This window comes from Parasteatoda tepidariorum, chromosome 4, assembly GCF_982258835.1.
Source record: "Parasteatoda tepidariorum strain Cologne lab strain chromosome 4, Ptep-v5.0, whole genome shotgun sequence".
Classification (NCBI taxonomy): Eukaryota; Metazoa; Arthropoda; class Arachnida; order Araneae; family Theridiidae; genus Parasteatoda; species Parasteatoda tepidariorum.
The window spans coordinates 92,792,658-92,814,830 of NC_141758.1; the positions used below are offsets into that span (position 1 = coordinate 92,792,658).

Below are 22,173 nucleotides of genomic sequence, written 5' to 3' on the forward strand. Positions count from 1 at the left end.
GCAAGCGCTGCAATACTAATGTCCAGTATCTAGAAATCACTTTGCATGAATAAAAATATTGTAGTAAAAAATATGTATTTCCTAGCGTATTCGTTACATCTTTCCGGCTCAAACATTTTCGCCATTTTCAATCACGTTCAAAAAGCGGGCATCCAAGCAGTTGGCGATAGATTTCGTTTGGCAATCACCCATTTCACCAGATCGCCAAAGTTTAGGGTTATAAGAGGGCGGTCAGCCAAGACAGTGCGTTTTAAAAAAAAAAGATATTACAGATACCTTGTTGAATGATGAAATAAATTTAAAACAGCAAAGCAAATCAAATAAATATCGTAAATATTCTTATTATTTCGTATTATAAATTGTAGCTCATTTAACCTCGGCTATCGAGTATCTTTAAAAGATTTCGGTTGACACCAAAAATAAACTACAGCCGTACCCACGGCAAAATATTGTTTGTGTTTTGTCCGTGGTTTGTTTATAGATGGGAACTTAATTTTTGGAATTTCTTTTTTAATTATTACTCTTATTATTTAAAGGTATTTCATAGCATTCTTATACAATATAATTGCTGTGTTTCACAGACCCAGAACAAGTTTTTGGATGCTTAAAGCGCCAAAATACCCTTAATATTACAAAAGATTTCGATAAACTTATTTACAATTTCAGTTGTGTTTCTTGGATGTAATTCTCTTTTCTTTATCTTTACTATTCCTTTAATCATTTTTTAAACATAAGAAAAATACACTCAAGATCATTAGTAAAAATTTTTATCACATCATTTTTCCCATGACTTTATTTTTGTGTTAGCTTTTTAATACCACAATAAAATTGTGACAGCCAGAGTAACCACTAAATTTTAATATTTGTTTTTACCACTTCATAATTTTTAGATATCATATAGTAATTTATGTTTTGTGTTTGTAAAAATGTAAAAGCTGAATTTTTTATCTAATGTAAAATATTAGAAGAAAAAAATAAAGTAGAAAATACATTTATGTATAAAAAATAATGTATTTATGTTTTATTTCAGATCAGTAAAAAATGACAACTTCGAAAAGCCAATCTTTAAAATGCAAAGATCTGCATGATTATTTAAAAACTCTATCAGCAGCTGTTCTGGAAAAATTATATAACCACCCTGCTACATGTTTAGCTGTATTCAGGTAAATAAAAAATTGATATTTAAAAAAGAAATTTTTTAGCTAAAGTAATAGTAATGGTGAAGTAGAATATAGATGTTGAAACATGAGATCTAATTATAATCAATTGCACTATTATTAGCAGGGTTGGCAAGTTTTTGACACATGACGGCTTTTACCGGTTATTACCATGGTTTTTACCGTCATGTCAAAAACCCATAGTTTTGGTAAAATTGTATTTTTGTTTGAGTTGAACTGCGTATAATTTAAAATTAATTCATTTTTGAGTAATAAAATTAGAAAAAAAGTTGCTAAAAGGTATTTAAGAAGAGATTCTTGCATTTTCCCAACATGATTATATCAAAACATACTATTTGAAGTAAAATATTAGGATACTAAACAAAGTTTTCAACATTTCCAAGCATTTTGTTTGGCATATTACATTACTGAAGAATGTCAAGATTGATTACTTTCATTCATAAAATCTTTCTTTGCGAAACACATGTACACATAAAAAGAAATCCTCATAAAATAAACTTTTCTTATCATTTTTGTTTTCAATATTTTACACAGAAATGAGACATGAAAAAGCCTGGGAAATCCTTTGAGTTTCCTTGCAACATTGCAATAACCTTTTGTTATCATTATCCTCAATGACAGGCTTCCTTGGAACTAGACTGGTGGTCTTCCATTGAAAGAATCTTCTCAAATTTTGGACCCATCCATACTAAATTCAGAAATCGACTGGGCAATGAAAAATGCGCAAAATTAGTCACTTGCTATTGTATGCTTCTGCACAGTAACCCCGACTACTGAACATATAATTTTGTTTGTAATTAAATTTTGTTTAATGTGCTTTTTCAACTGAATAAAAGCTTTTAACTTGACAGAATAGCAGTAATTCTTGACTTAGAGTTTGTTAGTAGTTACAAGTTTTGAAAGTTTTGTTTAGCTTATTTCTAATATTTAAGAAATGCCAAATTTTAAATTCTTCTTTTTAGTTCTTGAATTTATTAATAGTTCCAAGCTTTTTTGTTTGTTTGTTTATTTCTAACAATTAAGAAGTGCAAAATTTTGAATCCTTTGCAAATCAAGCTATAATGATAAAAGTAAGTATCATTATTTTCAATAAGTATATTACAATATTTCTGTATAAATGTATATCCTTCTATAAGAATATATGTATATAGTTGCAAAATCAATAGCAATCATTTACAACATTCATTTATAAAGGCAATTATGTGAAAATAATATATTGTCCGCTGTATGCCATAAATTAAAGAAAACAGTAGGTTTTTGACGGTTTTTACCACTGTCATGTTAAGAACTAGTTTTTGACGGCAAAAACCCAACCCTGATTATTAGTAATATACTATGGTTTTTGTAAATATTATTATTTATTGAACTGATTATTTTCTATTCAATTATTCGAAGATTTATCAAGCTTTTAATTCTCAAGTAAGAATATTTTTGCACTTTTCTACAATATTTAAATTTTGTTAAATTTTCTGCCTTTTTAGTGAAAATGATTTCTTTTCTTTACTTGGCAGTCTTCAAAAGTTTGAGAACATAAATTTACTATTGACCGGGGAAGTATCTGAAGAGGGACTCTCGACTTCCTGTATATATATATAATAATATATTTATCTATCCATATATATATATGTATATCTGAAACCAAATTATCTGAACCCCACAAAATGACAATCATGAATTCGAACTTTCAATTTCAACTTCATGCTTTGAACCGTTTTAAAACTGAACTAAAATTAATTTTAAAGAATTGTTTACCTTTTAATTATTTATCTTTTATTTAATGATATATATATATATATATATATATTATTCTTTTCGGTGTGACATTGAAAACAAGAATTTTACCCATCTCTCAGCAATAGGGACATATATTTCCTCCGCGTGGGAAGGAATAAGAGATATGATTTGGTCGCAGCTTTCACCAAGGAATTGTTAAGGCTCGCTTGAAATATAGAAATTTTTTTTAAAAATTCAGACACAAAATTTTTTTTTTAATTTTAAATTTATTTACACAAAAATTTAGTGAAAAATAGTAATCTTAAAAGAGAGTGTTTCTTTCGTTTAAAGAATCTATTCTTGTGTTCTTCAATAAAGTAATCTATTCTTGTGTGGAAAGAAGGAGATCAAGAAAGACTTTTATATATCTTATGTTAGTTGTTTAGTTTTGTTTTAAAATCATTGTAAATTATAGAGAAGTACAAATACTAAATTTTAAGTCTGATCTTTCTTTCTGAATTTTTTTTTTTTAAATATTATTTAACTTTATTTATAACATTATCTAGCAATTTTATCTCGTGAATATAAATAAATGCCTCCTTAATTTTTTCCAATGTTTTTGCAGAGAATTACCTTCCTTGTCCAAACACTATGTTACTAGACTTTTATTTGTGGAACAGCCTGTACCTCAAGCAGTTATTGGATCTTGGCTTGGACAACAATATGTCAAGTAAGTGAAATTGTACTTGGATTATTATTCTTTACTACACTAATTGGAAATATGATTCTTTATTTATTAAAGCAGGTGTAAGTAGTGTAAAGAGGCTACTTTTATTTTTAAATTGTTAAAATGATAATTTAATTAAAATATATTCAAAAAACCTTTAAGATTTAAAAAAAATATTTATCTTCTTTACAAACATTAACTTGATTTTTCTTCATTCATTTTATCAATCGCAAAAACTTCAATCTAAAATCAATCATTATATAGTTTTTTACAACCTTATTTTACATTTGATGAAGACTTAAAAAAAACTTAATTTTTGATATCATCATAAATGTGTCAGAACTTAGCTTTGTAGCCTAACATATTAATTTCTTTATGCTTAAAGTCATTCATTGGAAGTAGCATGCTTCAAGTAGCAAAACTACTGTAGTTGCTACATTTTTTTGTATTGTAGTGTACTACTTTTTAAAAGAAGTAGTGTGATACGAAAAAGAGTAGTTCGTAGCGATTCCTGGCAACTACTTTTAATGTTAGTTTATTAAAGAAACAAGGTCCAAGCGCAACTAATTTTCCAAAACCTGATTAGTGTAAATCTTCACGGATCTGTCAGTTAATGCTATGGGGATGCCCCTTTTTGCGATCATTAATAAGAATTGCATATTACTAATACTTAAACTAGCCATTGCGAATAATAGCTAGTTTATGGTTTTTGACATTTAAGATTGTTGCAGAATATCATTTTATCTGTATGTCAATAAAACAAATAAGAAAAGAGAAGTTTCTAATGAAGTAAGTTTATTTAAAAACATTGGTAAGCAAACTGTCGCAAACAGAGTGACAAACGAAAAGAAAGAATACCAAATAATCTGTTCCAACGGAAGCTTAAATATTCTTTACACAGATAACGGATGATGTCATGATTCACGCAAGAACGACCAACAGTAAATGAAAAGAAACTGGCCGATCCCCGCAGACCCTGGCGTCACCGACGCAAGTTGAATGCATGAGATCGTTCTCTTCGATGACTAATGAAAATTGAACCTTATACCTTTCAGCCTTTATTTGTCTAACAGTTTTAACCACCCCTTCAAATGAAAATCTACGCATGACACATTGCTGTTATTTCAGTGTAAGGTAACATATTTTCGCTTGACTTTTCGATTAACTTTATTTCTAAAAGGGCCTTAAACTAAACACTTTCAAAATTCCAAATATTTGATATTTTTCCGGCTTTTCTTAAATTAAATATTCTTTGTTGAAAAGACTTTGATAAAAAGTTGGATAAAAGAACAAATTTGTAAAAAAAATCATTTAGACTAGCAAATATGCTCATGTAATAAATATTTCTTAATAACTCCTTATGATTCAATAAGTCAAATTTTTATCTCATAAGCCAATCTCCTTTTATATGGACCTTGTTATGAAGGTCATTAACATTATATTATGCTTTTGAACTTTTATTTTTTAGCATCCTTTAATTATTAATAAAAAATTGTTTTATGCTTATCCCTATAGATATGACTATTTATTTACCAAGTTCTGTGTTAATATTGTTTTGTAATGTACAATCAGTATTTTCTCATCATACTTTATTTTTAGACAACATCTGGATGCAGTTGAAGCATTATGTGAACTCCATATTTATATGGAATCTCCTGTACCTGGAGGCTTACCTGGATGGGTTTTGAATACAACATTCCGTAAAAACCTAAAAACGGCTTTACTTGGAGGGTGAATTAATTATTTTTCTCCTTGTTTCATTCAAAATAGTTTTCTATTTTCTTAACATTATGCCGTACATGTATACATAATTTTACAAGTTTAAAATTTTGTTTTTATATGTTTCCTTTTTTTTTATTTTTAGTTACTTCCATTATGGATTGAACATTGATAAAAATTTAATAAAAATGTTGAGTTAAGTTAAATTCAGCACAATAGACATGTATGATTTCCTACCCTGTTAGAATGAATGAATATAAAAGGTTACTACCAACTATACTAGAATAGAATGACATTAACATTAGAAAGACTGAAATACTTATATTGCCCAAAAGCAGTCAAAATGACTGGATTGTGAAATAATGACTAATGTGTGTAGAAATTTGTTTAAAATTAATTTTTAATATTTTTTTTATTATTTAGAATTATATAACAAGCTATTAGTAAATATTAACAATAAAAAAAATTATATGTTTTACAAAAAGTCACAAAATTCTAAGAAAATGTGTCATCATTGTTTTTCTAATTGAAATTAAAAAGCATTCAAAATGACTTCCTTAGGCAATCTAGTGTTAATAATGTTCAGAATGTATTTTTAATATTTTTTTTTATGTACCTTTTCACAATAGCGGAAACTTTAGTTTTCCATTGACTGTAACCTCATAATACACATTCCTAATTTTATTTTTATTCTCTGCACTTTTTTGTTTAATTGTCTAGAGCAAATATACAAAAGTTTAATACATATTTTCTAGAGGAAAACCTTGGGCTGTTTATGCAAATCTTGAAAAAGACAAACATGCTAGAGATGTTAAATTTCTTGATGCTTATGCTCTGGAGAGATGGGAAGTATGTTTATTTTATTATTATATATTGGTTATATATTATATTAGTTTATTTTTATTATAATTTCTTTTTGTGGTGCTTTTTTGGGTTTATAGTTTTAGATTAAAGGTTTTGATGTGCTACATTTTAATACCTTTTATTACTAAATTTAAGAAATTCATGTATATTAAGACCAAAATACCTATGTAAGCTCAAAGCAATTTTTAGTTTCGTTGTGATGCTTAGGAACGACTAGGTATCTTATATATAAATTTTTCTTTTAATTTTCATTACACCAGAAGATCTATGTAACACAATTCTATAAACCACAATTCTTCATCAACCATACTAGGGTGTAAACAATGAAATTGCAGTTAAGAAATTTCTATAATGAAGCAAGAACTATAAACTTTTTGCACTATTAGTTTAATTATTTGATGAAAAGTGTAAATTTTTTAAAAGCTAACCGAAATGAATTAATTTGTTTAATGTTTCAGATAATTTCAATGTTTCCCTGTTAATTATAAATACTTAAGTTCAGGTCTGGAATAGCCTGGTTGGTAGGGCACTAGGCCCATGTCCAAAAGGTGGTGGATTCGACGCCCGAAGACTCCCCGTGTAGTGAATAGTGACTGATGCACGTTAAATCTGTCGAGTCACAAAGCTCTCCATGTTCCCATAATACATCATACCACTGGGGGTACTGATCCAGGATTTTCCTTGTCTTCAAGATTGGTTCAAAGTTACAAGGCTACGGAGTTGAATATTAGTAGTCGTAAACCCAAAATTGGGTCGACTGTTGAACGGCGGATATAAAATGCTTAAGTGCATATTTTGTGTTTTTACGTATTTGTATCAAAATTATTTTAAAGTTTTTTAAGATTGATCTTTCCCAGACAAATATTGCCTAATTTAGTTGGTAAGTTTGATGAAATGATCCATATCATACAAAATTCCAATAAATACCATCTTTCAAGGTTTGCTCTATAACGATCTACTGTATTAGTTATCTCTCATGATTTATAATTGTCTTAATTCTAAATTATATACCTATAAATTCTGTTTTAATATATTTTTAGGCTCTCTTGCATTTCATGGTTGGTTCTCAACAAACAGAAAATGTGGTTAGTAATGATGCCATCAAAGTCCTTTTGCATTCAGGATTAATGAAAAAGTATGTTTTTTTTCCATCATAGTTGAAATGTAAAGTTATTTGATAAGATGCAAAGTGAACAACAGAAACCTGCTAACTAAAAGAGGTTTAGATTACAACATAAATTTTTAAAAAAAAGAACAATTTCCAGTATATTTGAAAAGAAAGGAAATGCTGCCAAAAAAGCAAGGAATTTTGAGCTTAGAATTCTTTTTTGATTAGTAACAAATAAAAATCTAACACCATTTTCTTTCCTTTTGGGGAGGGGGGATTATTTTTAAAAGCAACGCAATAAAAATGTAATACTCCAATATTTTCTAATTTGCATTTTCTTGAACCTAAACATATAATAAAAATGCTATTTCTTATCGAGCAGTTTAGACTTTGAGTTATGGAAATATTGACAGCTCTCTTTCTGTCCTGTAATTAATGAAGATAATACAATAAAAGATTTTAACTTTAAAGTGTATCAGAATCATTGAATGATGTTACTTAAAACTGTTTAGTTATTCAACTTTAATTCTAGCAATATTGAACAGGAAAAGAGAAATAATATTTACGTTTTACTCTGTAAAATGAAATTTACAATTTCTTTGTTATAAAATTTACATTTCATATTTAGAATAATTAACATAAGCATTATAACTTATGCAAAATTCAATATTTATTACTATACTCATTAACAAACTAATAAGTTTTAACGTTGTTTCATTCATCTGAGCAAGCTTATTACAAACTATGAATTAGATCTGTAAACAAAAATTATTTCTTTTTAGCATTATATATATTTATAAAAGTTTTATAAACTCTATGGTACTTCTAAATCAGGGGTCACCAAACTTTTTTGATTATCGACCCCTATATCATTTTTCGAAATCTCCATCGACCCCCGCAGAAGTAATTTTCTGTTAATTAAAATAAAACTCTATTAGATACTGTGTTTGTACATTTATTTTATGATTTTAATCATTTATTAAAGTAATAGTACATTATGTAACAATAGTTTTATGAAAAATATATTAATATTGAAATTTAAATACCTTATTATTAAATAATAAGTAATTATGCATAAGTAGATATAATAAGTAAAGTAACTAAAGATTTACTGCTTCTTGATCAATAAGATGGGTGGGCCTGGTGTTTTTTTGCAAGGTTCGCTATATTGGGTTCAAAATTTGTCAATTTTAGTTTTCGTCAAAATTGGTCAATTTTGTAATTTTCGTAAAAAAATACAAAGTGTGCTATAGTTTTGTCGCGGGCTGTACTAATCCGTATCATTAATGCTTACCTTCTTTTTTGTGCATTGATAATTAAAATTGATATCTAAACCAAACGAATGGTTTTATCGAAACAATAACTAATTATTCAAAACTATAAAAGTTTTAATAATGACACTGCAAATATTCAACACAGTTTGCAAAGATAGTTAAAACTGAGTATGATATTTGCATTTGTAACGTCAATGCTCGTCACAAGTGACATTTGGACAAGCGCACATCTGCATATGACTTATAAACTGCGCTGAGTTCGTGCCACTGCGCGGTGGTACGTACATACTTGTTTCACCCCAATAAATACACGTTTATTAATTTATGTTTTATAAAGAAACTGATATTGAGTCAATCATAAAAAAAATTCACAAATTTTACATACTTAATTAGGTATGTGTGATTTGAGTATTGAGAACTGTTTCTTTTTTCGACCCACAATTGACCCTTCCGATTCGGATCGACCCCCATTCGCCCCCCTGTCTCAGATCGACCCCTGCTTTTGTTAAATAGACCCTTGGGGGTCTATATAGACCACTTTGGCGACCTCTGTTCTAAATACACAGTGAGTTCAAAATTCACTTTTTTGTAAGGTTGATCCACTTAATATTTCAGTTCCACTATTTGTATTTATTTGATTATTAATAAATAAAGACCATTTACATTTTTATATTAATTTTTTTTTTGTTTATTAAATTTCTAGAGAGGGTGAATCTAATGTAATTACAACAGAAGGTTTTCAATTTCTTCTTATGACAACTGCATCTCAAGTCTGGCATTTTATGTTACAGTATCTTGATACTATTGAAGTAAGTAAAAATCAGTTGAACAATTCTTGATTTTTTTGTGTTTATTTGATCATGGTTGTTTTTTTTATATGAATTAATAAAGTACTCTTAAATGGTATCTGTGTCTTATAATATTTATATTAATATCTTATAATGTCTAGGTTTAAGTTATGATCTTAATTTTCTTAAAAATGTGACTAAATAAAATTTGGTGAATTTTATCTGTGCAAAGGATGTTTTATTTTCCATTTCACAAACATTGTTTAGTTTTTCTATTGAGTTTTTCATGATATAAATACATAGAGTTAGATGACAAAAGGATGGCATTAAGTTTTTTATTGCAGTACTGTTGAATGTTGCTATTTAACATAAATTGTGTATTTTGCCAAGATTAATTTATCAGATATCTTTAATGTAGTAAAACAAAAATTAAAAGTTTTAAAATATTTTTTTTCTAAGTATATATTTTTTTTCTAATTATATATTTTTTCTTTGTATTTTATAGGAACGAGGGTTGAATTTAGTAGATTGTCTAACATTCCTCTTTCAACTAAGTTTTCTTACTTTAGGAAAGGTAAGTCAATCTCATAAGACAATCTAATTTCATAACAACAGCATTTAATGTAAAAATATTTAAGTATTTTTGTATACTTAAAATCAAAATACAATAAGCAAATCTTCTTATACAATCATAAATATAATACTTTAAATAAAGGCAAATGAGCAAACAATTCTATAAATGTCAGTTTTTTGAAAAATAATTTTTTGATCCACAATTTTTATTTTTGAGCAAAAATATACAAACAAAGAGGTATTTTAGGATAAAAAACTATTGTACAAAAATATTTTAAATATAAGTCTTTTAAAGATAGATTTTTTAGGAAAAAAATAAAATAAAAATTATTAGAATTGTGTTGTAGCAGAAAATTATTAGAATTGTGTTGCTTTCCAGCATTTTTCCTTTAATACTTTTAATAGTTTTAAGTTTTCATGCATTTGCTTTCAAGCAATAAAATAAATGTTAGTAAAGAGTGAAAGACTTATTTTATCATGAATTTGCTTGCATTAAAATAAAAGATCTTTATGAAAACAGTGTATTATGTAAAAAAAATTTTAGTTATCTATTCAAAACTTTTGTCTGTTTTGATTTATTGCATTTCTAGGCAAAGTCTTAAAATGCACTCCAATTCTTTTCAGGATTATAGTACTGGTGAAATGAATGAATCAATGTTAATGTTTTTGCAACATCTTAGAGAACTAGGCATAGTCTATCAGAGAAAGGTAGAATCCTTATTCTTTTTTTATATGTTTTTTGCTGTTTAAACTGCTTTTGTAAATTAATTTTTTTAAAGCAAGATATTTTTTTTTCCTGTCATTTCGCAAAATATTTCTTTGCTTGTTTGCTATTTTCTCTTTCTTTTAAAAATTATTAATTATCGGCAATAAAATTTATTTCATGTTATTAGGTAAATAAATTTTTTTGAAGAAGTCATTGATTCCCATGTAATTTTTTTAACAGTGCAATATATTATCTAATAATGCCTAATAGTTATCAAATAGAAATAGTACATATGGTTATCAGTTATAAATAATGAACCAAGTCATGACCAAATCAGCTGTCAGTAAATGAGTAGAAATTTAAGTAAGTTTTTTTTTTTATCAATTACCTGGTAAAAATTGAACAATGGTATTTCTCAAGGAAAATTTATTTTATTATAATATATTCCAAAACACATACGTGATATGTAACAATAAAAGGTTTCATTTAGTAGAAATATAAAATTTGACTTTGATTGGTTTTTGTTATTAGTTTGAAAAACAAAAATAATTTCTTGATTTAAAAAATGATCTATTTAGGTATTATATAAGTGTTTTTTAAGTTGCATTTTTTAATGAAATATCCAAGAGAAGCTTTATGAGAGAAAAACAAAGCAAAATATAAATGAATAAATAAATAATCTATACATATAGCAACCCAGTAAAGACTGATATTTTACTACTTGGGTAGTTTTCTATATGAGTTTGTAACCTCATCTTTAAAGAAAAAAAAGTACACCCAATTTTTAAATTGATCAAAATTCTCTATAAATTAAAAATCTGTGGTTTACTTGATCTAAGTAATCATTCTATTAGAGTGTATGAAACTACATTTAAATTATATTGATTATATTTAGTACATTTATTTCTAGCGGAGATCTGGGCGATTTTATCCTACTCGTTTAGCTATTAATTTGGCATCTGGTCTTAAGGAAGTTAACATGGATGTCAACAAAACAGGCTACATAGTTGTTGAAACAAATTATAGAGTGTATGCATACACAGGTATTATTTATCTTTGTATACTGTGTATATTTTAATGATAAATCTATTTCTTACTTTTATGAATTTCATTTACTTAGTCAATTTACTTCATTAATTATTATAAAGTAAATATTCACATTTAATTAAAGTGTATAAATTTGTAAAATTAAATAAATTTTTATTTTAAATTTTATTTACTTTTTATAAACCCATTTATGCAGCTATTATTAAGAAAAAGAAGAAGAAAAAAAAGTTTGCTGAATACTATTTTAGTAACTTTTGTGTTTGAAAAATGTATCTTTTCTCTTAAACGATTTATTTATCTAAATACTAAACTGCATGAATAACTGTAAATAATAGATTTTAAGCTAATGTTAACGCTTTTTTCTTTTTCTTTCTAGAAATACTTGGAGAAATTAAAACGTTTTAAATAAAGAAATTTTCTTTTATAGATTCCCATCTTCAAATAGCTCTTATTGCTCTTTTTTGTGAAATGATGTACAGGTAAATCTTCATTTTTCTACGTATTTTTATTGCAGTTTACTCTAAAGCTTTTTTTTTTTAAACTGCTAGTTTATTGCAGAGCTCATTCTAGGCAGGGTAAACAGGGCGCAGCACCCTGATGCCCTTTTAGTCAAAAGAATCCACCCTGTTGCCCCCCCCCTGAAGTAAATTAGTGCCCTGATATAATAGACTCCATAACCTTTTTGCCCTTTCTTTCCTCAACCCTTCTTTGTTTTTTGCCCAAACTCTACTGTGGATATCTTAAAACTTTTGTTACTTTCAACTCTTTTTATTTAGTTTGTCATTGCTGTTAATACATAGGAATACATTTATGTGGGGAAGGAAAAATAGCCATCACACCCCTTGTTGCACTTGTCATTGAAAGTTTGCAGTTACTTCCACTACCATTAAATCATAATTATTAATCATTTTAATTATTAAATCATAACTACAGAAACTTAAAAACATACATTTATTATTTTATTAATATATGCATGCATTTTAAATAAATTACTAAGTTACTAAATAAATTACTACCCATTAACTCAATATATATGCTAATTTATTAATAAAAATTAGTAATTAATATGATTGCTTTGCTACTTTTAGTAAAGTAAAGAAAAAAAATTCTTTTACTAATTGTCAATGTTTTTTAATAGAACGTTTAAAGCCCATAGAAAGAAATTATTGCCTTTTTAGAATAATAATGCCCTTTTTTTAAACTTTTGCACCCTGCCCTTTTTTCTGCCTAGAATGAGCTCTGGTTTATTGTATTGCTTGTTGATATCTAAAATTTGCTATATTGACTTTCTTGGTTTATAACTTAGAACATTATAAAGGAAATTACTCTTTCTTGCAAAATAGGAAGTGTAATCTTTATACACAAAAATATTATGTTGAAGACGAAAAATAGAAAATGTGATATTTTTTAGCTAAAGTAGTTGGCTTAAGCAGACTGGGTAGATCGCTCAAAATTTGGCTTGGAAACATCATGAAAGCATTTCTAACATCATTTCTTTTCCTGACAGATGGATAGATATGTATAAATATATACAATATGAGTAAATTTTATAAAGTATTATTAAACTATAATTTAGAATTGCTTCACACATGTTCACATTAACTTGATAAGTGATTAACGCTTGATGTTCTATTTTAAAAGAAGTCTGCAAAATCAGTGATTACGGGTGTTTATTTAATAAGTTTTATCGATGATATTTTGAGGGAGGAAAATAACTCTATAATTTCAATTTTTAGTGTGTTTATTATTTTAAGAAACTCTATAAGAAAATGTTTCCATTATAAAGAATTTTTGAAAAATATTTTGAATTTTTATTTTATTTTTTAAACTTGAAGTTTTCTTTATATCAATACAATTGAAACTCCTGAAATAATGTTCTGTTGAAAGTGCTCTTAAGTTCTATATTGCATGAGGCAATTTATTGAGAGAGTTTATAATTCATTAATAAAACTTAATTTTATAAAAAAAGAAATCTGGGGAGAAATTGACATTTAAATATGATTGAATATCATATTACAAACCACCTGTTGGAAAATGTTACAATAACTTAAGTTTTAAACTATCTCATAGTTTTGTTTTTAAATCCATAGTTCCCTGACTTATTTTAATATTTAATTGTTGTATTTTTTTTTTTTTTTTTTAAGTTCTGTGATTTCTTTGAGAAAATTTTATTACTATATTTATTTTTAATACTGCTTAATGTTATATTTTGTACTGTATTTTTAATATTGTTTGTAATATTTATTTTTTTATCTTGTATCACAGTTGCAATGACAGAAGGTGGTTTATACTGCTTTTTATTTTCATACTCTGTAATTGTGGGCTGTAAAAAATTCAATTTAAAACATATATTCTCCATTAAATTGTTAGGTTTCCAAATTTTGCTGTTGGTGTCTTCACTCGGGAAAGTGTCAGAGAAGCATTAAAATGTGGAATCACTGCAGATCAGGTGAAAAGAAAATTTTGTTGTTATATATCAGCTTTTTTTAATGTTTTGTCCTATTCTTGTTGTTGTTTATTTTTATATTTTATTTCAAATTTTGTAAACTGGAATGGATCAAATGTTGTAGATTCGAAGTCATTTTGTAGATTAGATTTATCAGTTATTGACCAAATGTTAATAGGAATGTGCTACAAACTATACCCATCATTTCAGAAAACATTATCTGATTTTTAAAATTTTTTTTATTGCAGAATTTTTATACTTATTTACATTCTTATTTTTCTGTAATGCTCTTCCGTTATTGTTTATAATAAACCATAAAAAGATACTCTGTTAATCTACAATAAAAATGAGAGAAATTGTGTTTTGTTGTCACTTATGCCACTTGCCAGTACTAGCATGCCTGATTGAAATCAAGCGAATTTTTTAGTTTCTTGTTTTTTCAGTGGTGTTTTCTGTAGCCGAGAATATGACTTCAACCACACACACACGTCACGATCCATTTTACAGAAATGATCCAATAATACTCAATTCATTCATCCACATATCGTAATTTTGACCTGAACGGTAGTTTGATCGATCTCCAATTCCATACCTCCAGAGGTATTGCTTTGTTAGAGAAACTTGGACCACTATTATCCTGACAGATTTAACGTGCACCAGTCTCCATTTAATACATGGGGATTCTTCCCCCGGCGGGATTCATGCACGATTAACTCGTCATTCTCACTAACACGAGTCCAGCATCCTACCAACCAGGCTATCCCGGTTGTAATCTGTTTTGATGTTTAAAAAAAAATTTTTTTTTTTTATTTGGATTTTTTTTTAATTTCTTGTGATTAGATTTAAAAAATTGATTATAAAAACCAATTTTTTTAATATTAAGTTTATTTTTGCTGGTGAAAAATGTATAGTGGACTTTAGTTTACGTATAGTTTACAAACGAAAAGTTTATAGTCTTTAGGATTTTTTCTTTAAATAGTTTTTTTTTTGTTATAGTATCAATGTTAACTGACTTTTAAAATTGTAATTTGAAATTGGACTTATTAAAAAAATTAGCCTAAATATAACCAACATAGTTTGTAGAATTAATCTGATCATTTTGACTTTTTTTTAAAGAAACGTGGCATCGACTGGCAACAAACAATTGAACTACTTTTGTCGGGCATTGTTACACTCACTGTATTTAACAAATTTTATCCTTTTCTCTATTATAATATTAAATAGTAAATTTTGTAATGATTATAGTTTCTATACATTTTTATTTCTTTGGTTTCTTTTTCAGATCGTAAAATTTCTTCAAATGCATGCTCATCCAGAAATGTTGAAACAGGTAATAGAAAGTACCATATATTTATGAATATGTGTATAACCAAGGTGTACATTTTTTGTTTAGAAATTGACCCAAAAATCAAAACTTGTTTATTAGCTGATGTTTAAAAATATGAGACATGCTACACCTGGATATAAAAATTATCCCCTCTCTTGTAGTAATGGTTACAAAGTGGATAAAACAAACATGGACTTTCATGATTCATAGCTAGAAGATTAAAAAATAATAGTATTTCTTTCACTTTTTCCTTTTTTTGTGTTTCTTTTTCAAATTTTATATTTAGTTTCTAACATGTCAACTATTATTTCATATTTTGTACGTGTTGGAATATTTGCTGATTACTTCTAATGCTCGAAAAAAGAAGTACCGTATATTCCGGCGTATAACGCGCACTTTTAATACAAAAAATAACATTGGAATTTACGGGTGCCCGGTATACGCCGAATATAAAAAATTATAGATTACAAAAATTTAAATATAGAAAAATACTTTTATTTTAAAGAAATAACATACCTTTACCTATATACTTCATTGATTTCCGTTATTACATAAATAGTTCATTATATTCGTCTTTCGCTATCAATTACAAATATAAAATTTTTTTTGTATTATAATTAAAAATTTTTTTTTGTATTATCTGTAAGGTGGGACCTAAACATGTCCCACTCTAAAAGGCTATCTGGTTTTCTTACGCAACCAGGACGGATTTGCCAGATGTTTTTTACCCACAATTTAACACCATTTTTGTCCATCCAGAATCACATTATTGCTCTTTCAATTCTACCCTCACATACATGTCAAATTCAGTTCTTTTATTTTTGCAAAAGATAGGGAAAAATACTTTTTATTTACAATCTTGAAAGACAAGATATTGCACATGTACAATCCAAATTTTCGTGCGCGTTATGCGCCGGAATATACGGTATTTCTTTTGGCGATGACAACTTGGAATTTTTCAAATTTAGTGGATCCAGTTATAAGCCCATCCCATCCCCCAATTTAAGATTTAAAAAATTTTCTGAAAATTCTTGGCTTGTATTTGGAAGTATATACAGTATATCTTTTATTCCCTAAAAATTTTTAAAAAAATATGTCTGTTTCCATATTCAAAAGCTGAAGGGTAAACTTTTAAAAATAAAATTTGTTTAAGAATGTCTTAGTAAAAAATTATATTATTGATTAGACTGCTTTTCGAAAGCTTTCTTGTTATATTAAATAGCTTTTTTTATGAAGTGTTATTCTATTCTTATAATTATTGTGTTCATAACTGCTTGGTTATTGTTTATACAACTTGTGTCAGAAACTGTTATGCTGATTTTGAATATAGTGCAAAATGTTAAAAAGAAAAAAAGCCAAGTTTCAAAAAATATAGAGTGTTAGTGGTTTTTTAAAAAATTCTTTTAAAGATAATCTTCACCATATAAAAGGGCAACAACCACAAAGAATTTGCAGTTTACAAATGTTGTGGTGGATTACATTTGATTGGTCCAATCAGTATAACTGAAAAATTCCTTGCATGTAACCTGAGTGTGTCCATCCATCTTGGACACCATCTATATTAGTTACTCTTCATACTTTTTGAAAAATATGCTTGGAAGTGTAAACTGTAAAACTACATAAAAACTATTAAAAATTTTAATTTTAAAAATTTATTAAAGCATTTGTTTAAAAATTTTGCTGTGATTATGTTCCTAATCATTTAAGCAATTACTTTCACTTTTAGAAACCAATTTTGCCACCCACTGTTGTTGATCAAATTCGACTCTGGGAAATGGAAAGGGATCGTTTCAAGTTTACTGAAGGTGTTTTGTACAGCCAATTTTTATCTCAAAGTGATTTTGAATTGCTTTGTAACTATGCTCAGGTTTGTTTTTTGTTTTATTTTGTTTATGTTTGGAAATTTTGTTGTGCATAAATTAACTCTGTTTCAATAATTTATAATTGGAATTTCCTGGAATGCTGATATCAAGTAGCATATATCCCTTTGTATAAGTTGACTTTTCAAACCCCCAAAAATGTTCAAATATCGAATGGTTGGTAATCTTCTACACCGGTAATAAAATTGGACATTCATTGAATGTGAAATATCGGTGCATTATAAATAATTAACAATTATTTGCAATGCATATCAACAATTCATAGATATGAATAATGGACAATTACAGCATCTCTTAATTTTTTTTATGTTCAATCCTAACTTATTGGAAATTTCCTCCTGAATCCGAAAATCTGATTTTTTTCTCCCTCCAAATGTTTATTTATTTGATTATTAAGCGTTTAAATTGCTCAAAAAGGCCTCCATAGGTGATGCAATCAAAAACTATTCCTGATTGGTTATAATGTAGCATGTGCTGAGTGGAAACGTGCCGCCTCCATCTGTTTAGTCTATTTCAATGCTTATTTATTTTTGATATCACTTATATCATGTGAACATCCTTTGTATATTATTAGTTAAATTTTTGTGACTGAAATTTACAGCTTTGAGAGTGTTCACAAAATGGACGTTAGCTTTTTAAAACTTTAAACTGCTTATTTATCAATAAAATAGCTGAAGAAATGATTATGCTGCTCTACACAGTGAATCAACATTTCTTCTTGGCCGAAATCAGTGGTGTTAAATTTCATAGAAAATATTTTATTCCAGTTATTTTTAAGTAAAAATAATTCTACATTGCAGTCTAATTACTTAATTAAAATCAGTCACAGATTGGATATAAATTATATCTATTAATAATATAATAATATACAATTAATAATATACAATGATGGTGGATGATTTTATCATTGGGTATTGCATTAAAAAAATCAGTGTTTTCATAAGTCTGATTCATTAAAAAAATATCTATCCGTCATTGTTACAACCTATGTGCTAATATTAAAAAATTCAGATAATGTAATTTAATTTTGCCTTTTTTTTTACTAGAGTTGGAGGGTTTTCTAAGTCAATATTTACTAATGCAGTTTATTTCTTCTATTTTTTTTTTTTTTTTTTGCTATGTATTTAATTTTTAAATACACGTTAATGCTAAGAACTATTCTCTATATTATTTTTTGAGTAAATAGGAATTGTGCTATAGTTAGAGATTATTTTGAAATTTATAAATTTTAATTCATATAATATTTGCAAGTATGGTTACTGTTAATTTTTCTCCTTATTTCTGCAAACTATTTGCCAGTACCTATAAAGAAAAATTCTTAAATAGTAAAATTAATGCATTGTACATTTTTAGTGAAAAAAAATTCTTAAAATGGCTGAAAGAATCTCAGGTTAAGCATTCGGTATCTCTGAAAAGAAATCAGCACTTTAAAGAATCTACCTAACTTAACTTGCAAAAAATTTGGTGCAACAGCCTATACAGGGCCAAGGCTTACCGTGCTCATCTCAGTTTTCTGGACCTTGGGCTCTGGGATGCAGAAGCAAATGTTCCAATTGGGTGATCAGCCAAACCTCCAGTGTTTAGTCTCCAAGCATGCTTGGTTCTCATATTATCAATCTACTGAAGGGATGAAAGGCTGGGTCAACTTTGCCCGGCCGGAGGATCGAACCCAGGACCTGTGGCACGAGAGCGCGAACCATTACCACTCAGCCACCGGGCATCCTTTCAAGAATCTAGTCCATTGAAATATATCTGTGCATCATTATCGTCATCGCCACAGTCTAAGTGCTTATAGTTATTTCACTAAGGCTGAAGAATTAAAAAAAGCTTTCTCAAAATGAAAGGAAATTATATTGCATGTATTTTTTTTCATTTATTAAATAATTTAATGGACAGCAATGTTTATAAAAGTTTTCCTGGGATTGAAATTTTTTTAAAAAGACTGTTGCTATGCTGAAGATAATTCCCTGCATTAAATTCAAGCTATAGTAAACAAATAAAGCTTTTCTACATTTTTAAAATCTGAAAATATTCTATAAAAAAAATTGATTCAACATTTCATTCACTTAACGTGAAAATAAATATGTATTTGTGGTCACTAGTTTTGTAACACCGTGTGTGTGATTGAGTGTGCTGTATAAGAAGATCTTTTAACGCTTTGTGTGATGTAAATTAGTGCTCCTAGAAGAAAGTTGAAAATACTTTCACGTATATTCACCAATAGAGCTTTATGTTTGATTTATTGCAGTCTTGGCCTTCATTTATTCTGTTGTTATTTTTAAGTTTCTGCAATTCAATTGTAAATTTTTTTTTCTTCCTTCACTGCAGGATTTAGGTGTTTTGATATTCAGTAATCCTTCAAGACGAGTAATGTTAGTTAGTAAAAGTGGCCATGATGATGTTAAAAGGTTTTGGAAAAGGCATCGACAGGATCACTAGTATGTATCAGTGGAGACATGTCTTAAAGCCCTTGAACATCATGCTAAAAAAAATTATTTTTATACAGAAAATGTAAATAAAACATGTTTATCATCTATTTTTTCCCCATTATGTATATATTGTAATAAAAACTTGTTAATGTTTTATTGATAGTTCTGTTTAATTGCATTTAATATTGAGTTTAATCTTGAAAAATAAAGCAGGTGTACTTGACTTGAATATACATGGTGCATAGCATTTCTAAAAAGTGCTTATTTTCGATTTTCCTTTTTTAAATGCCCTTAAGGGTGCTTTTTTCATTGGGTGTTTTAAAAAGTGCTTAAAATTTACCTTTTCCGAAATGAGATTTTTCTTTACCATGTCGATTTTCGCGATGTATTAAGCAAAAGCATGCTTTTCACATTGTTCAATGCAACGTTTTCTCAATTCATTCAATTATAATCCATTTCGGCGTCCACAACGTATGAATGCGCCAATGATTTTACATGTTTGATGAAATACTTGAAAGTCCACATGTGCGTATACTGAATTGGAGGGTTTGATGAGATTCTTGCACTCCTCTCATGTGCCACTCTGCTATATTTTGCAAGATAATCTCAATTTCGGGCTTCATTTTCCTCCCTCTGAAATCACACTGAAAAATATCTCAATCTTTTTATGGTAGCTAATATAATCAAGAAAAGAAGTTTTTGTCTGAAACTAGTTATTTTATCATGGTCATGTAAAGTTTGTTAATGTATATAGTGCTTAAAAATATTTTTTGAGTGCTTTAAAAGGTGCTTGTTTTTTGTTGAAAGATTAGGCTACACATCCTGATATAGGATATTAATCTGAAATATACTGATCTAAAGGCAGTATTTTTTTTAAATTTTATAAAAAAAATTTTTTAACTAAAGTTTTAAATAAGTAGGCAGGGTTGAAATTTCGGGCTGGACAAACTGTCGAATTGTGTTTTAAATTACTTAATATACAAAGTGTTCCTTAATCACTGCCCTCTACAGTTTTTGAATTTATATTTTTTGAATGAGTCAGTAGAGGAAGTAAACTACACATTATGGATTACAAATTAATATATTAGTGAGTAAGAAACAATAAGATTAATCTGTCCAATTATTAATAAGCTAGGTGAAATAACAAATATCAGAATCAGTTTGATTGCCTGATGAAGCTTAGAGGCATTTTTAATCCTCCCAGTCTTGTCCTACAATCAAACAGTTGTTGAGGTTTTAAGGCTGCCTTTCTTTGTAAAAATTAATTAAATTTCAAAATCGTTTTCAGTTTTTTCTTGCTTAAATGTTAATTTACATCCCCTAAAGTGCACACTTTTTGGCAAAGGTTTTTAAAATATGTATTTAGAGTGGTCGTTACGGAATACCTTACATAAAATTTGTTCTAACTTTAATAAGCAGAAGTTTATAGCATCGTTTCCTAGTTGGACAACAGCTATTAAAAAAAAATTATTTTTTTTGGTCTTTTTATATAGGTTTTTATAAACATTCTTTGACTGTTCTATGACCACACATCCATTGTAATTAAATCCATGTAAAGGTAAATTCTTTTGCCTCTCAACTTAAAGAAAAAAATGGGGTAGAATTTTACATGGCTGTATAGAACCACCTGGATTTAAAAGAACATTGACCAATACAAAAAATGAATTAAGCAAGAAGTTCCTATTCAAAGTTCTATTTTTTTCAACAAGGAAAATCTTTTAGATTAAAACTTTTGAATTAAGCTAGAAACTTTTATTTTTTCATTTATTATAAATGAGTATTATCTTGTTCTTCATTTGCCATACAATAACAACTGAAGTAAGATAGCTAAATTAACTTTTAGAAAATGAACTAAAAGTGTTCCCTCTTCCAAAGCAGATACTAACTTTCTTGAGCACCGGCAATTTTATTTTCCAGACTGTGACCAGGCACAATTCTAATGCCTTTTGGTCTATTTTACGGGTAGAGAAATCCATAGTCATGCAGACCTGCCAACTCTCCTGCTTTTAGCAGGAGTCTCCTGCTTTTGCCTCAAATCTTTCCCCTCAGGCCTTCAGGGTGTTCTCTCCAGCTTTTTTCTATTTAGTGCACTATAGAGGAAAAAAAAACAACAATTTGTGCAATTTCCTTCCCAACTTGTGCTTCAGATCATGCTGGGCATTTATTTAGAAAAATTTTCCCCTATAGCAACATCACTAAAAATTTCAGTGAGTGTGAACCAAAACAGCAGCCATAATCGATGAAATTGCAAAATTGGAGACATCTTGGACACCATTAGGCAGAATGTTTTTTCACTTTCTATAGATGGCAGTTTTTTTTTAAATAATGCTAAATCAGCAACATCTGCAGTTTTAAAATAGTAGCAGTTTAAAAAAAAATACATTTATAAAGTAT

At 27.8% G+C, this 22,173-nt stretch overlaps 1 protein-coding gene across 2 annotated transcripts; it reads left to right on the forward strand.

Annotated features, from left to right (window-relative positions):
• Positions 1-400: 400 nt before the first annotated feature.
• Positions 401-19,935, forward strand: mrn (general transcription factor IIH subunit 4 marionette). Of its 2 annotated transcripts, none has more exons than XM_043048620.3 (15): positions 401-536; positions 1,031-1,163; positions 3,517-3,621; positions 5,218-5,349; positions 6,093-6,186; positions 7,242-7,336; positions 9,287-9,392; positions 9,877-9,945; positions 10,569-10,652; positions 11,561-11,693; positions 12,125-12,176; positions 14,068-14,146; positions 15,426-15,473; positions 17,197-17,337; positions 19,679-19,935. In XM_043048620.3, exons 2-15 carry the CDS (start codon positions 1,042-1,044, stop codon positions 19,787-19,789), a joined length of 1,371 nt encoding a protein of 456 aa, XP_042904554.1. In that variant the 5' UTR covers positions 401-536; positions 1,031-1,041; the 3' UTR covers positions 19,790-19,935. The 2 variants fall into 2 exon arrangements, with proteins under 2 accessions (XP_042904554.1, XP_042904555.1); XM_043048621.3 differs by having other exon boundaries at positions 439-681.
• The last annotated feature ends 2,238 nt before the right edge of the window (positions 19,936-22,173 follow it).